The 17,334-nt window shown below is 35.7% G+C and overlaps 1 protein-coding gene across 2 annotated transcripts in view; it reads left to right on the top strand.

Moving 5' to 3' along the window:
* The window catches only part of LOC126972984 (lachesin-like), a 110,501-nt gene that overhangs the window by 18,627 nt on the left and 74,540 nt on the right, over positions 1–17,334 (top strand). For both annotated transcript variants that reach the window (XM_050820099.1, XM_050820098.1), the window contains exons 2-3: positions 8,279–8,407; positions 14,029–14,135. In XM_050820099.1, coding sequence (XP_050676056.1) covers positions 8,332–8,407; positions 14,029–14,135 — 183 coding nt within the window. In that variant the 5' untranslated portion in view covers positions 8,279–8,331. The remainder of the gene's footprint in view (positions 1–8,278; positions 8,408–14,028; positions 14,136–17,334) is intronic.

Genomic DNA, 17,334 nt, shown 5'->3' with positions numbered 1-17,334 from the left:
GTTCAATAAATAATTTATTCTTCGCAAACAAGGAAATAAATAATTTTACAATTATAAAATATATAGTAAAATATAATAATAAACGAGTACTGTGGCAAATTAACAAGATATCATGCACTTTTTAAGTCTCAAAAATAATAAATCTGATGACTCTTCCGATACATAAAAATTATTCAAATTCATAATAGGATTTAAATCACTACTTAATGAACATCAAAAACTACCACCCATTCGAAATAGTAAACCTCAGGCCTGAGAAAAACGGGGGCAATAAACTCAACGGGCTTTTTTTATTTCACAAAAATATTGTTGCAATATGGTACTATAAAATTTATTATTTAATAGCCTGAGGGCGGTCACTCCATTCCCAAACGTGGTATCATTACGAAAGTCTTTTATCTTTTAATGAATGTTACGACAATCGTTTTTAACATTTATATTTATTTTATTTAACAGAATTAATTTGTATGTACATTTTCTGGGATCATGTTGTTAAGGCATACGTCTAACAAAAGACTTACTAACTCAACTTAACCGAGTAGTAGGCATAACAAATATAATTTACTGTATAGCCGAGTTGTTAGCGATCCTACCTACTAGAGATCTCGGGTTCCTATCCCGGTAGGTGGAAGCATTTATATGATGAATATGGATATTTGTTTCCGAGTCATGGATGTTTATGTGTATTCATATATGTTTAAGTAAGTAAGTTATTGTATTAAATATTCTTAGTCTTGCAACCAATGACACAGGCTATATATGCCTAATTTGGGACAGTTTCTAGCAAATTCATATATGTGTCTATTCAAATTCCATATGTACATAGGGTACATACATAACATTATCAAGAATAAGTAGAGATGCTACAGTTAAAATGATTATTTATTTTGAAGATTTTATTCGTTAAGATTCTTAAGGATCTAGTTTATAGTGAAAAATACGTATTATGCCGAACATACTTTCTAAAAATAACCAATATGGTGCATTGAAAAAGTATTTAATGTAAAAAGTATTTAATGGACTATATTCTGTATAATTTGTTGCTACGAAACGTCATCAGTTCAGCAGAAACCTCCGCACCTCCACGGATACTTTGGAAGTGTTGAGCCTTTTTTGACGAGTTTGGATTATTTAAACGCATTTTTCGTTTCATGCTTATAGTAACTATCAGTTTATATCAATTACTTATATTATCAGTAAGTGCTACTCATAATATGTTTGTGTGACGGGGCAATTTAAATTTACTAATATAAATTTTCTACGCAGTCTTATTTATTTAAGATATTTACACGGATTAACTACAGTTTTAAGCGATAAAATATCACATTAATTAATAAGTTTACAGGGCTTTGATTTAACAAGTGATATACTTCATTTTCATTATTATAACACTAGAAATAAGGGATTGCTTGTTACTAATTCTAGTAGGCTTCATAAGATACATAATAGCTTTAAGAGTAAATGTATACACTTTTATAATAAAGTCCTAGACACTATTCAGGCATTATCTATAATTAAATTTAAATGTTTTATTAAAATATGGCTCTGTCGAAAGTCTTACTACTCCACAGCTGAATATCTAAGTGATCGGACAGCCTGGGACTAGATTATGACTAGTCTATAGCAATAACAAATAATAAATAAAAAAGATTACTGGGAGAGTTTTTTGGACCGCTTCTTTTCTCTCAGAGCCCCATTTGTTTTCAAATCAGTAGTAGTATTAGAAATGACATCAAAAAGAATTCTAAAGGAATCAATTCTGTGAAAATAAATGCCTTAACACTGATAGGATGCCAGTTAAATAACACATAATACATATATGGGTAACACAGCCGCGTTTCTTATTACGCAGTAGCTGGTGATATTTCTGGGCTACTGAGACTCACTTAACTTTTTCTTCCTCAAGATGAGCGCAATCCCGATCAGAGTCTTGTGTTTATTATGAATCTTGAGCACCAGCCCTGCTCGTTCTTGTTTGCCATCACAATACAGGGCCGGCGTGTCACCAACCATCAGGTTAATGACAATAAGCGGCGATACCAGCAGCAACTGATACGCCCTGCTCATTACAATGTAGCACCGCTCAGGATTCTTGAAAGACCTAAAATTTCAGAATGGCACTAAAACTACACTCATCTTGAGACATACGATATTAAGTCTCTTTTGCCCATTAATTTCAATAGCTGCAGCTCCCTTCAGACCGAAACACAATAATGATTACACATTTCTGCTTCATGGCTGAAATATTCGCCGTTGTGGTACCCATAATCTAGCCGGAATCCCTTGCAAAAGAGCCTCGCACTGGTAAATATTTAGTATTTGTTAAGCCATGCTCAAAAATTTTAAACATCATACATGGTGGATACCATCAAGATTACTTAACACTTATTAACAGATGCTGTTCTTTGCGCTAATAACTACTAAAATATTTATTTAAATTTATAGGCAACTTCTTGTCAATATGACAAATAAAGTTTGCAGGTATCACAACAGTTCGTTGCCGCCGAAGTCAAAACTCTATTAGGTGAGGGTGAGCAGCAAAAAGTTGACGATAAAAATATAAATGAGAACAAACGAAGTAGAATTGTGAATTGAGCCGGCGGTGAAACAAACACTTCGCCCGTTATCGAATCTAATTTCGATTGGCCAAACAGAGATACGCTTCGATGAAAATATTTGTACAAAATATTCTGAGTTTTCCTCTTAATAGATACATCTATTGGTCTTTTAGGATATTGTTATAAGGTTGTCGTTCCGGCCCGGCCGACTACCGATATAGCTAGGGGGCATCTGTGCGGTTGATATTTATAAATGGAGGAATTTGAAACCATTATGTACCCTTATATATTTATCTTTAAAATTCATTATCTTTAATACTTTATTATACATTATTACTTTAAAAGTTCAAAATAAACCCACTCAATAATACCTTACTATATTATTATATGAAAATAGCCCAAGTCAACAGTCTTTGTAGTCAACCCAAATGTTTTTAAGAATACCCTCAATTTTATTACTGACCGCTCAAGTACTAACCAGTAATATGTATGATAGACAAATGTTATTTATTTTCTCGTGGAACTGTTTTTTTTCTATAAGTTAAATTTTTATATACGCTTTTATGTATTGAAGTAATCTGTAAAAAACAATATATCTGGAAGTAACTAGTATTAAAATACAGGCCCGGCCTAGTTTAATGCTAGTGACAACTAAAATAATATAAAATATTTTAACTAACTATTAGAAACACTACTTATCCTACGGGATTAGTGGTGCGATTATTTTCAAAAGCATTGTGAATATTTGAAAATTATTTTGATATATTTGGTGTTGTTTGTCCAGAAAAATGTCGTGTATGTTCTATTACTTGTATTGTTATTCTAGTATAATAATATTAAGTAGAATTAAGTGAACTAAGTAATGTATGAAGGATTTATAATTTATAATAATAAATGTAGTGTGATGACTATTGCAATGATAAAATTATAAATTATTCATATAAAAATCTGAAGCGTCAATATTGGTTTCAAATTTTAAAATATGTTGTGTAGATTTTGAATCTGTTTTTGCAGTATATTATATATATATTATACGATAAAAGTTTAATTAATTATAAGTCGCATAAAATAATGACTATGATATTGAGCTTATAATACTAAAACTAATTATTAACAAGGTTTTTGAATGAAGTGTTTTTAAATTTCTTTTCTTTCTCTTTCTCTATTTTGAATAAATGAATGAATTTGAATTTGAATTTACTATAAATAAAGTAAAATTTAAACTGTATAAAAATATTGTAACAGTACTTTTAAATGGACGGAAAGAAAGCTCTGATGTGTTTAGTATTTACTGAGGGCATTACAAAATTACTAAGTATTACTTCACCACCTTTTGATATAGAGTCAAAGTTTATACATTGGTATTTTTTTTATGAAAATAAGGGACGAGACGAGTAGGACGTCTCAGGATTCTTGAAAACCGCCAAATATTCTTAGCGGCACTACAAATACGCTCGTCACCTTGCGACAAGATGTATATTTGCCCAGTAATTTCACTAGCTACGACGCCCTTCATACTGAAATACAATAATGTTAACACATTACTGCTTCATGGCAGAAATAGGCGCCGTTGTGGTACCCATAATCTAGCGGGCATCCTGTGCAAAAGGAGCAACTCACTGGTAGATAGATACATATTATATATACACACACACACACACACACACATACTCACGCCTTGTTCCCGTCGGGGTAGGCAGAGACAATAGAATGCCATTTGCTTCTATCCTTACACACCTCACGCGCTTCCTCTACATTCATTACTCTTTTCATACATGCTCGCCGGTTGCGGGTGCTTCGGACCTCTCCTTTTCTCAAAACGTCCCCAATGCCGTGGGGTATCCGGCAGAGTAGAATAGACCTCCCTCACTCTTACCGAGGCGTCGTAAAAGCCGACTAAGGTATTTTGACGTCCGTAATATCATCAAGCTTTTGACGTCTCCGATCTTAGAGAAGGAAAACTTGAAATAAACCCGGTATTCTGTCCCGCCGCTTAGGGGCTGGCTGTCAAACCCCAAAGACATCATACAGCCTAACAAACAATTACCGTCGGGAACATGGCTGTAGGAAAAAATACTGTAACTGTACATATTATATATATATAATAATAAATATAACTCTATAATAAATCAATCGAAGGATTTCATCAAAACATTAAAGCTGAAACCCATCAGACTTTAAATTAATAATGCACAAAGTTTCAGTAGGTAGCAATCTAAATCTGTCGGGCGCAGCTGCACCAATCGATACAGCCTTCAGCCCAGTATGGACAGTGTATTGTATAAAAGATGTACCGACATGCCTGCAAGATATTACTTACTAGTTAAATTATCAGCCTGATATCAGTATCCACAATATATATATATTCGGCAAAGTAATTGACCTTTACTACCTGATACTCACCACTGCCACCACTGTTTATTAAAAAAATAAAATCAACGCTGAACAAAAGAGTCCCCCAAAGACCTCCACAACACACGGTCCTGAGCTGCCCTCATCCAACCCATTCCGCTGATCTTGAACGGATCATCTGTCCATCTGGTGGCGGGCCTACCAACACTGTGATTTCAAGTATGTGGTCACCTTTCGTGGACTTTACTGCCCCACCAGCCATCTGTCCGACTAGATATGTGCCATGCTCACTGCCATTTCGCAATTATCTGGGCCATGTCGGTGTCTTTAGTTCTTATACGGATCTCCTCATTTCTGATTCGCATAGCTTAGCCCTCTACATTTCCCTCTAATCGACCATGAGCTTCCTCATTAGAGTCATAGCTAGCGAACACGTATGCGTATGCTATCACTGGCAACACACACTGGTTAAAAACCTTTGTCTGCAGACACTGTGGTATTTAGGACGAGAAGATTCTAGGGAGCTTCCCGAAAATGAAATTAGTATTGTCTTTTGTAAGGTATAATATTATATTACTTCCAAAAAAATATTAAAATATAGAATCTCACTATCACTACTGTAAAAAATTTGATTCTAAAGACTAGTAAATTAATTGCATTATTAACCCCCCGAAGGTAAGGTTTTAAATACCAACCTTCAATTTAAAAAAGCTCAGACAGATATGGTTTTTAATGTGGAAAATATATATTAATAATTCAAACTCCTAATTATTTCATTGATATCTACTTATTGACCAACAAATCAGACCATAACGGCCAAATTGCATTTCAGCTTGTTCATTAATATTAAAGAATTCGTACAATAATATTTTACTTCATAAAATTTTGAACAATTTGTGAAGTGGGCCGATATAGCCCACAAACGAACTCGCAACAAAGCCTCGTTAAGTGGCCTCTGAACGATTGATCCGAGAGCCATTCTGAAGTAGCCAAAATGCCGTACAAGATATGGAAGATTGCAATTTTAATTTAATATGGTATGCTTAAGCCTTATTAACTTCTAAATTGATACTATGTATGTTGAAATATTAAAACCACGAACGTAATGCAGGTAGTCAAATAAAAATAAATAATTAAAAAAACAACAACAACAAACACCACTGGGAGGCTCTTTTTCACAGGATGCGGGCAAGGTTGTGTGTACCACAACGGCGCCTATTTCTGCCGTGAAGCAGTAATGTATAAGCATTACTATGTTTCGGTCTGAAAGGCGCCGTAGCTAGTGAAAAGACTGGGCAAATGAGACTAAACACGTGTGACGAGCGCAATTGTTGTGCCGCTCAGAGTTTTTGAGTTTTGCAAGAATCCTGAGCGGCACTGCATTGTAATGAGCAGGGCCTATCAATTACCTACAGCTGATTGTCCTGCTCGTCTCATCCCTTATTTTCACAAAATAAAAATCATAACACCGTTGTGCTATAAATAGAAGACAAAAATGAGCACTGCATTTTCGAATTCATTACAATTTCATGTACCTTAACAAATTATCAATATAAATTATACAAAAAAAAATATAATAATAATAATTCTTAAATACAATAACAATATTAACGCTAATCTTCGAATAGTTTATGTAAAACTTTACTTTGGAATGGTAATATTTTTATAGAATGCTCTTTATATTATAAATTCGCTTATAACTTGTTCGCGATCGGAAGTCACCCTCGTTCCGTGCCCAGAAATTTGATTTATCCGAAGATCAAATTCAATTGTGTCAAAGGAGAAATTGACTAAAAATTCAACAGTCGATTCGGCTAGACACTTATTACCTTTTTATAAATTTGAATGTGTCAACATCCGACAGCGCGGCATTTGTAAAGCTTATAATATTCACGTCGTTTTTATATTTTGCTCTTCTTATAAAAGAAGCTTTAAATATATTACTCGGCAAATGCTACTCGTCTGATAGTACTGTTGTCTTGTTGTTGTTGAAAGGATTTTTTTTATGGAAAAGGAGGACAAACGATCGTATACGTCTCCTGGTGTTAAGTAATCACCGCCGCCCACATTCTCTTACAACACTAGAGGAATCACAAGAGCGTTACAGACGTTTAAGGAAGGTGTACGCGCTTTTCGTCCCGAAAACACCGCACAAGGAAGCTCATTCCACACCATTATAGTACGTGGAAGAAAGTTCCTTGAAAACTGCACTAGAGAAGACCGCCACTCATCCAGATGGCAGAAGGTGGAATTCAGCGGCAGGAATCAAGTGAAACAGCTCTTCGGAACACTCCCCGTGATTCATGCGGTAGAAGACAAACAATGAAGTGACATCACTACGTAACGCCAAATGATCCCCTACAATTCGGGCTGCTCTGCGTTGTACTACATGGAATTATATGTTAACTTCTTAATCGGGCACTTATTGAACTCGGGAGGCGATTTTTGGTTGATAATTTATCAAGATTACTTTAGATCGAACTCAATTATATATTAAATAATATGTGTTGCATTTAAGTTTGTTCTGTCAGATTTTTTTTAATAATAGTGCTGTATGAGAGTAAATCATAACCACTCGCCTTTTATTCGAGTGCTCAAAAATAATACTTTTTTGTGCTCGTCTTGCCAATGAAGAGTATTTGCATTCACACAACCATATAATTAGGATTACCAATCGATTGATTTCTCGATGTCTACACAGCCAAATCTAGTAAAACAGGCGTGAAATATTTTTTATATTTTTTTTATCCAGTAAAGCCTTTGATAATAAATGAATAAACAAATAAAAGTTGAAAATAAAATTTATGAACGATGCGGACTCGAACCCACGACCTTTGGCGTTCCGTACAAGTGCTCTGCCAACTGAGTGAACGGTTAGAGTGACTTATCGTCATAAAATCTTGTATGCGTTGTTCAACTCTCAGGTTGTGGCTTCATCTACAGGATCTACTTTACAGTTGATAACATGCTCAACCCCAATATTTGCATATTAGGATATTGACTTGAGTTGACGCTCTTGTAAATCTTAACAATTTGTTATGTTTTTAAAATGATAACCCTCACTTCTAGCATTAATAAACACATAAAATTTGAAAACAAAATTTTATGAACGATGTAACGAAGGACTCGAATTCCGAGCCAGTGCTCTGCTAATTGAGCTAACCGTTCGAGTGAGGGTTATCACTTTAAAAACAAAAAATAATTACGTGAATAAAGTGATTTGGATTTGCTTTGATTTACATTCTCTGCGCCTTGCCTGGGGTCTACCCACGGTCTAAAGGTCTTGACACAAAACAGCACAAAGATGTATGACTCACTGAGATGGACATGCTTGTGACATAATAAATAATGGTTGTTTTAATTGATAGGTTACAATGGGATACAGAAGAAGAATAAGTTGAAGAACTATGAGATCTCAGACATGATGACTGGAAGACGGGGACCCTTCAGGAGTTTTGCCATCAGCCTCATACAGATCATCACCATTATATGTCAAGGTAACGTAAATAAAGATCTTACTTACTTACTTGGGGAGTGGGAGGCTCCTTTGCGCCTATTTCTGCCGTGAAGCAGTAATGTGTAAACATTACTGTGTTTCGGTCTGAAGGGCGCCGTAGCTAGTGAAATTACTGGGCAAATGAGACTTAACATCTTATGTCTCACAGCGACGAGCGCAATTGTAGTTCCGCTCAGAATTATTCGGTTTTTCAAGAATACTGAGCGGTACTGCATTGTAATGGGTAGGGTGTATATAAGCCATCAGCTGAACGTCCTGCTCGTCTCGTCCCTTATATTCATAAAAAACATACTTATTGATTTATCTTTGTCCCCATCATTTATCTCTTTTACCTATACTACACAACAACAAACGACCACTGAGGTAGTTGTGGATGTGTTTTTGAAGTGACAACTTCTTTAGCGGCGTTGAGCACTTTTCTTGCGATTGGTATAAAATGTTAAACTCGCGTCAGGACACGTGACCAAAATTCGTAAGACAGTCATTGAAATTATGGATGAAAGTTGATTGCAACCGCCTACATCATTAATAAATATATTAAATAAAAGTGGCCCTTGTAATGAGCCTTGTGGCACTCCAGAATATACAGTAATCCAAGAAGACGCATAGGATTTTACAACTACTTGTTGAGACCAATTTTCAATGTAAGAAGTGAACCATCTAAATAGATTTCCATGTATTCCAGCAAATTGAAGTTTCTGTAATAGTATGTACTGATCAATTCGGTCAAATGCTTTACTAAAATCGGTGAAAACAGCAACTTCTTGTCCACATCCGTCCATACCTGCAGTCGTGTAATCAATAAATGATAACAGATTAGTGGTAGTCGTTTTACAGATAAATAAAGCAATTCGTGCTAAAGTATTCCCTAACCATTCCAAAATATTCAAAAATGCAACGTTGATGAACAAGTTTTTACTTGTACCGGCACTGCCGGCGTGCAACCCGTTAGTTTTTTTTAATTTTAGTATTTTGCATACATTAAGCTGACTGATATCAGAATCACTTAGTTCTGCCAAATAGTGCACTGTTGGATGTTGATAGTGGTGTAATAACAGGCGCACGAGACTCTCACTGATCGACATATTGTGATCGATATGATGTGCCGCGTTCGTTTTTTGTTCCCACAACAAAACTTCAATATGCCAAGATAAATATACACAAGACTTGATAACCTCCTCTTTGATAGATCGGATAAAACAGGAACAGTTCTGCAGGAAACTCTAGTAGACATTTTCATCAGGATTTTTAATATTAACATAATATTAAATTTAATTGGACGATCGTTACTCGAGAGGCTGGCACGAATAATTATATAGCTCTTAGTCTTGAAAGAATCAATATATTCTTATTGAAATCATTTATGTTGGTGTCGAGACACTTGGCCCGTGGGGCCCAGAGGCACGGAGAATGTACAAAGTGTTATCTTCTCGCTTCAATAGCGCTACTAGCAACCCAAGCACTGGCAGCTATTTCGGTCAACGGATCAGTCCAGCTATCCAATGAGGAAATGCTAGTATTCTTGATACGCTTCCCCGTAATGTTGTTTAATAAACTGTTGTATAATAAGGGGTATTAAAACACGAATGTTGGTTCATGTTGTGTGATAATAGTATCACATGAGAGTTTTATTACCTAATTATCAACAGTTGCATATAATTATATACTATATCTACACCCAGAATATGAATCCTCTATTAAAGATTCTGAAATGGTTAGCTTACTGCTAACATTAAAAAAGCCAGTTCTAGGTAACCATTACATCATCCAAACGAGTGTTGTAATGTTGTATTGAATTTCATTACAACACTCGTTTGGATGATGTAATGGTTATTAGGACATTGGGTGTTTTAATGTTGGCAATAAGCTATCTGTTTTAGAATCTTTAATAGAGGATTTAAAGCATGGCTGTAGAGAAATATAGTTATAATATTTATTTTGTTTGAATATATTACTAATGTATTTCATAATAATACTTATTAAACTTCAAAATCATAATGTAAAATATACTCCCAGTTTCGAATAAAGGTCAGATAAGTTAGAATAACAATGTGAAACTATCGGCAACAGACACACTGATTGGTCTCCACGACAGGCGCCGCGGATGTTCAAAGACACCTCGAACCACAGATATGAGCAGCGAGATTTAATTACCGAAGTTGAAGCCCTCCTAAATATTGTCTTCATTAACTTGTTCACCCTTTGAGTCGCGTTTTATTCGAAAAGTTGGTGTAATTTACTAAACTAAGTTAGCCTGTTAACGAGATCACAACGGGATTATTTTTGTTATACGTCTCAGGTGAAATTAAATTTTGGTATTCGCCGTGTGGTACTTTTAATCATCGGCCCATTTCAGTTCTCCATATTAACCGGTTCTATTCGGAGATGCCTTGATATTGTATAACATGATATGTATAAGCATTACTGTGTTTCCGTCTGAAGGGCGCCGTAGCTAATGAAATTACTAGGCAAATGGGACTTGAACTCTTATGTCTCAAAGTTGCGAGCGCAGTTGTAGTGCCACACAGAATTTTTGGGTGGGGCGGCATTGCATTGTAATGGGCAGGGTGTATCAATTACCATCAGCTGAACGTCATGCTCGTCTCGTACCTTATTTTCATTAAAAAATATATGCTGTTTGGAATAGAATACAGTTTTACAATAAACTACTGTTTAGACAAACAAGGCATGCGAGAGATTATAACGTCTCTAACAGAAATACAGCAAGATAAAAAAGGAAAGCATATCTATACTGTAATGGATTTTGATTAACAAGTCGTAAACTGTCAGCCATTCTTGACATTAGCTCCTAAGCATGTTGTACACTGACCTGTATAAATACCACTGGACAGACTGTACCATATGTTTGACAGCAAATTTAATGTGCCCGTTTGAAGCGCCACTCGCGAGCGTCCAGAGAACTAATTTTGACGTATAATACAAATGGCTGCGAAGGAACGTACAATACTGTGAAGTATTTTTGCATAGTGAATTAATATTGTACGTCTTCCGTGTTATTTATACCTCAAGAATCAACGAAATAAAGTACACATTTTTTTTTGTAAACAGTTTCCCACTATCTATCGATGTTTGCTGAGGTTGTCATCACTAGTTTTAGTACCGCAGACTCTTGCTACATTGCCAACAGCGTCAAAATGGCGAATATCAAACAGGCACACATGCACTTTGAGTATGTTTGTTTCATCAGTTTATATAATATAATATTATAATTCAAATTATTTGTAAAACAATGAAAATGTAAATCTGGATTTATAAGAGTGGCAATGAGTTTCTCGCTACTTCTTCTCATTAGCTTAACCCTTTACGAAGTAGCGGTAGATTCAATATTTTTTTGACATTCATAAGTGTCATTTCCTTGACCTACATGAATAAAGTGATTTTGATTTGATTTGATTTGCACTTTGACAGGCGCCAGTCCAGTGTGGTCAGTGATGTTGTATTTGAAACCACTAGTTAACGCAAACATTGACAGATCAAAAGTGATCACCCATTATGTTGCTGTCAGATCATCTATACGTTATTATTAGTCTATGGAATAGAACTATCTAGCTGTCATAGACAAAAATATTGTTTGTAAGGGCCCGAACTGTTCGTAGTAATAGTTGTGATTCGCCGAAACAATATTTCATTATATTTTGTACGAAATGTTTTTGCACGAGTTTCATCGTTACTTTTTGTCAATATTCAAGTTTCCAGGTCAAATAGTTTTGAAATTTCATGGGTGATCGGAAACAATACAGTAGAGATTGTAAAATTTTTAGTCTTAAATCATATCGTGGAAATAAAAATATATACAACCAATCAACAATATATAAACAACATCGATCCATCAAATACGATACGAAATAAATAGTTTATAATTATGAATATAAAAAATCTCTCCATAATTTTCAAAAATGGGAGCCTCCTTTGCACATGATGCGAGCTAGATTATGGGCACGACACAGCGTCTATTTCTGCCATGAATGGGCCCAGTATCTAGCGAAATTACTGGGCAAATGAGACTTATCAACTTATGTCTTAAGGTGATTGTAATTGTGGTGCCGCTTAGAATTTTCGGGTTTTCCAAGAATCCTGAGCGACACTGCATTGTAATGGGCAGAGCGTATCAATTGCCAACAGCTGAACGTTACACACACTTTGAATATTATGCTAAACTTGGACTTAGACTAAGGGTGGAACTAGTCAACGGGGCGGGGCTGCATCTTTCAATCTACTTTACAATCAAATGGGAATAGGTTTGATAATGATGTAACGCGCCCTGGACGTATGCTAGCTGATTAAGCAGCTATACACGATATTCGGACCGGTTTTATTTCAAATTTGAATAAAATCTACAAGCCACGTGAATGTATTACCTACCTTTGACGAACAGCTATTATTGTTATCGTGGGCGGACTCGCTTTACTCAATATATAGTATCAAACCTGAAAACTATAACATAAAAAAAATCCTGGGGTTGTGATGCAAATAAATCCTTTCCCCCAAATGGACAGGAAAGTCAAGCGATGGCAATCGTCAAACAAATGTTGGAGAATACACTGTATGAGAGATCTAATACAGTGCATTCTGGCTTAAGAACAGTTCAGGACTGAATGTAACTACGGATACTTTTTACGTCTCTTCAACTGGCTCATTCCTTGAATTCGTGGAATATGACACTAGCTGGAACAGTGTCACATAAAAATTACGATATCTGCAATTCAGAACGTGCTTAGACAAGAACTAAGGCTGTCGATTTCTTCTGGATCTACAACTTCTATTAGTCAAACTAGATGAGATACAACAGAGCGTGTTTCAGTCGTCAGAAATTGCTACATACGCAGAGAACTGAAACACAAGCAAAGAAAAACAAGAAAATCTTGCATTAGTGCAAGATTTTCTTTTTTTTTCTGCAGTTAGCTGCAGAAAACTAGCTTATGATAAACATGCAGTAACTCGTCCAACACGTAACTTCGAGATCTGAGCAAATTCCTGTATAAAAAAATAATTTTTTATTCTTATAGAAATAATACATTTTAAAAAATGTTAATTATTTCATTTTTGTATGAAATTACTAAATACATTTTTCATAATCGTACTAAAATAAAAAAAAAGGTAACCAAGTAACCGAGTACCTTGTCCCACTATTATGAGTTTTAAATATGTTTTGGTTTACACAAAACATTGTTAATAGTTAATTGGATCAAAATATAAAAAAATATATAATTTATAAATAGCTAGGAGCTCTCAGAAAATCACATCTACCTACAGGGTATAAAACATACTTTTCTTTAAATTTGAAAACGCTAAAGGTACCCGGGTACCTCGTCACTTACATAAGGTTTAAAATAACGTTACCCAAAGATGAGACATCCTGGGAATAAATTATAATTGCCACATCAATTACTTTTGTACATTAAACTAAAGAAATTATTATTAAAATACCGAAAAAGGATACTACCCTCTATATTTGCGATGCGGTTGCTAGCGATTTATTTAAAATAATTGTCTACAAATCAATATTGCAAAAATAAATGACTTTAATGAGTACTAATTGAGATGAGTGGAACATAAGAGTAAGGCAGCGTTTTGTTTCAGTGTTGACGGAGGAGCCGAGGTTCGCCGAGCCTATCCCGAATGTAACGGTGGCCCTGGGGCGGGATGCCAGCCTGCCTTGCGTGGTGGAGCACCTGGGGACGTACAAGGTAACAACCACGGCCCACATTTTTTTCCTCAATTACAATTTTCTATTCTATTACACCAAGTTGTGTGTAAGTCACAATGTCCGCCGGGGATATAACACGTAAAACCCACTGACCTTCACTACGGAGCCCCCGGTTTGATTCTCACCCGTCGATCAATCTATTTTTCTTTTTATATTTCCTAAACTTCTTTACAATTTATTCAACGCCTTACTACGTGGGCAGCGCTTTTGTGATTCCTGTATTGTTACGAGAGAGCAGTTAACGTGGTTTTCAAGTACCATCAGGAGACTTGCTAGTATACTCATTTGCCCTCCTCTTACATCAGTAAAAAACTACTTTGGGTGGTCTCTCCTCAATACGCTTAATATAATATAAATAAACGCTTCGGGCTATACATGACCGGGACTTCAGTGGTGCAACCTATCGTAAGATACCAAACTAGACACCATAAAGACAAGACCAGAGTTATGTCGCGTCCGAGATGGTCGCGCCACCAAATTGGTTGCGCAACGAAACAGACACCTGGCAAGTAACTCTCTATAGAGCTGTATAAATTTTGTTGGTAGCGGCGACTGGTTGCGCCACCGTGGTGTCTCAGTGAAATATATTCGGAGAGTTCATAGCTACCACGTAAGTCGGTACTGACTAGAAGCCGATCTAATTCCTAGCCAACAGATATGTTTGAAGCGTTCAAGCAAAAAGCATTCATATAGCCCTTAAATATGTGACCTATCATAGTACCGGATACGTATTCATTAACCTTTAAAAAACTATTTCGTAATTACATGAATTGTTTCTGTGACATTTCAAGGTGAGTGAGCTCCAAGCTAATTGTTACTACTTTTATTCATTAATATTATGGTATTGAGAAACATTACTAGCATTGAAGATAACCAAGTTAGAAGATGTAAAAACTACGTAAGAAGAGGCGGTACTGCCTTGGTAAAAATTGAAATTAATTTTAGTATGAAACGAGCAGTCATCTGACATAAGCCGGCTATCTGCTTTTTTTATAAGATTATAGCCGTCATCTGTTAATCTTTCAATGACTGCACGTTTCATACAATCGAGTTCATCGCTTTTTTCTTAGAGAAATTCGCTAGGCTGAAGTTGTCTTTTATAATCTCTATAAAGAACACTTTATGTGGCTACTAGTCTTCATCATCATCATCAGCCGGAAGACGTCCACTGCTGGAAAAAGGCCTCCCCCAAAGATTTCCACTACGATCAGTCCTGCGCTGCCCTCATCCAACGTATTCCGGCGGTTCATCTTGTGGGGGGCCTACCAGCACTGCGTCTTCCGGTACGTAGTCGCCTTTCAAGAACGTTACAGCCCCCCCAACGGCCATCTGTCAGTTGAACTATGTGCCCTGCCCACTGCTATAAGTCTATTACGTTTATATTACAATTTTTTTATTTGTGTTTTTAATGAGTTGAGTTATATATCACGGAGTAAGGTATGACGTATTGGGTCAACCGCGAGGGTGACGCTATCGTACCGACCCTAATGACGACCATTTATTGTTCACAATTTATCGTAATAACTGTTATCTCCAGAAAGCTATCGCTTCAATAATGTGTATCTAGCAGCAATGGTGACTCTGAGTACGTCTTTACGATCTACTATGTTTTTTTAATGTGATAATCCTCACTTCTAGGATTAATACACAAATAAAAATTGAAAACAAATTTTTATGAACGATGCGGCACTCGAGTCGCAAAAAACGTTCGTTCGAGTCCCATATCGTTCATAAAATTTTATTTTTAAAATTTGTTTGTGTAGCTCTTTACGGGTTGTACCTTGTGCACTAATTGTATTGAATTCAATTCTCTGTATGTAATAAAATTACTGAGTAAATGAAACTTAACATTTATGTCTCAACATGTCGTTCCGCTTATAACTCTGATCAGGCTTCATACCTCTTATCGCAAAAATCTTAAGAGTCTGAAACAATTTTCTAAAGAGCTATTTCACCTGATTCCTGCCGCCGAATTTCACCTTCGCAAGACACGCCACAAATTAGGATATCAACCCCACCATCCGGATGTGTGGCGGTCCTCCACAGTGCGGTTTTCAAGGAGCTTTCTTCTATGTTGTGCTTGTGTGGTGTTTCCGAGACGATACGATATGGGTACCTTCAAAAAAAGCGCTTACACCTTCCTTATAGGCTAGCAACGCTCCTGTGTTTCTTCTGGTGTTGCAAGATAATGTGGGCGGCGTTGATCACTTAACACCAGGTGGCCCGTACGCTCATTGCTCCTCCTTTTCCATAAAAAAAACATGCAACCAGGGCATTTATAACACAAGTATTATGTTAAACTTTTAATATTTTTTTTTACCAAGCTGGGGTCCCAATCATTAAATATCACCACCGTTTTAGGAGTTACCCATAGCATATCATCAAAATAGAATATAGAAATATTAAAATTCATCGACATTATTTTCTATTCATCTTCCTTTTATTCGTTTTTGGCACAAGGTATGCAGATTTAACAAATACTGAAAAATCTGAATTCATCACAAATATTCAAATAACTTTATTGACAAAATCCTCGTTAAATTTGTCACTTACGTATAAATATAATTCTACAAACACATGTATTATAACATAAAATATGGAAAACGTAAACCTGACCTGCATGAATCAACTGGAACCTCTGTGGTTTAAAGATGCTAATTACGTACTTTGTATGACGAAATGTATTCAATCTGATTAATAAATTTACAAAATAGGTCACATTTTTATTTTTATTTACAACATGATCCCAGAAAATGTTCAAAACAAATGTATCACGAAATTTAAAAGAATTATTAAAATATGTTTATATGGTAAACATTACTATAACGCAAACCTGTCTCACTCCCGTGTAATTATCGAAATCGTAAGTACATGCTGAGGCCTCTTTAGAGTAGTCCAGTCAGTAGGGACTCACGAGCGAGCAGACACGCACGCGCGAGCTTTGTTTGTCACCTACTTCACAGATCCGACCGATATTTTAAAAATGAAGAAACATAAACAAAGCAACGCATATTAACGGTCATTGCGATCAAAATTTTAAGCTTCCTTAAGATGCTGAAATATAATTAAAGTGGGATCTTATCCTCGTCGTAACTCTTAACTCAGATCTTATTCTCATCGTAACTTTTAACTCAGATCTTATCCTCATCGTAACTCTTAACTCAGATCTTATCCTCATC

Source organism: Leptidea sinapis, chromosome 28 (assembly GCF_905404315.1).
Source record: "Leptidea sinapis chromosome 28, ilLepSina1.1, whole genome shotgun sequence".
In the NCBI taxonomy this organism is placed as follows: Eukaryota; Metazoa; Arthropoda; class Insecta; order Lepidoptera; family Pieridae; genus Leptidea; species Leptidea sinapis.
The sequence above is the reverse complement of the archived record's forward strand: the minus strand, read 5'-3'. Positions and strand labels throughout refer to the sequence as shown.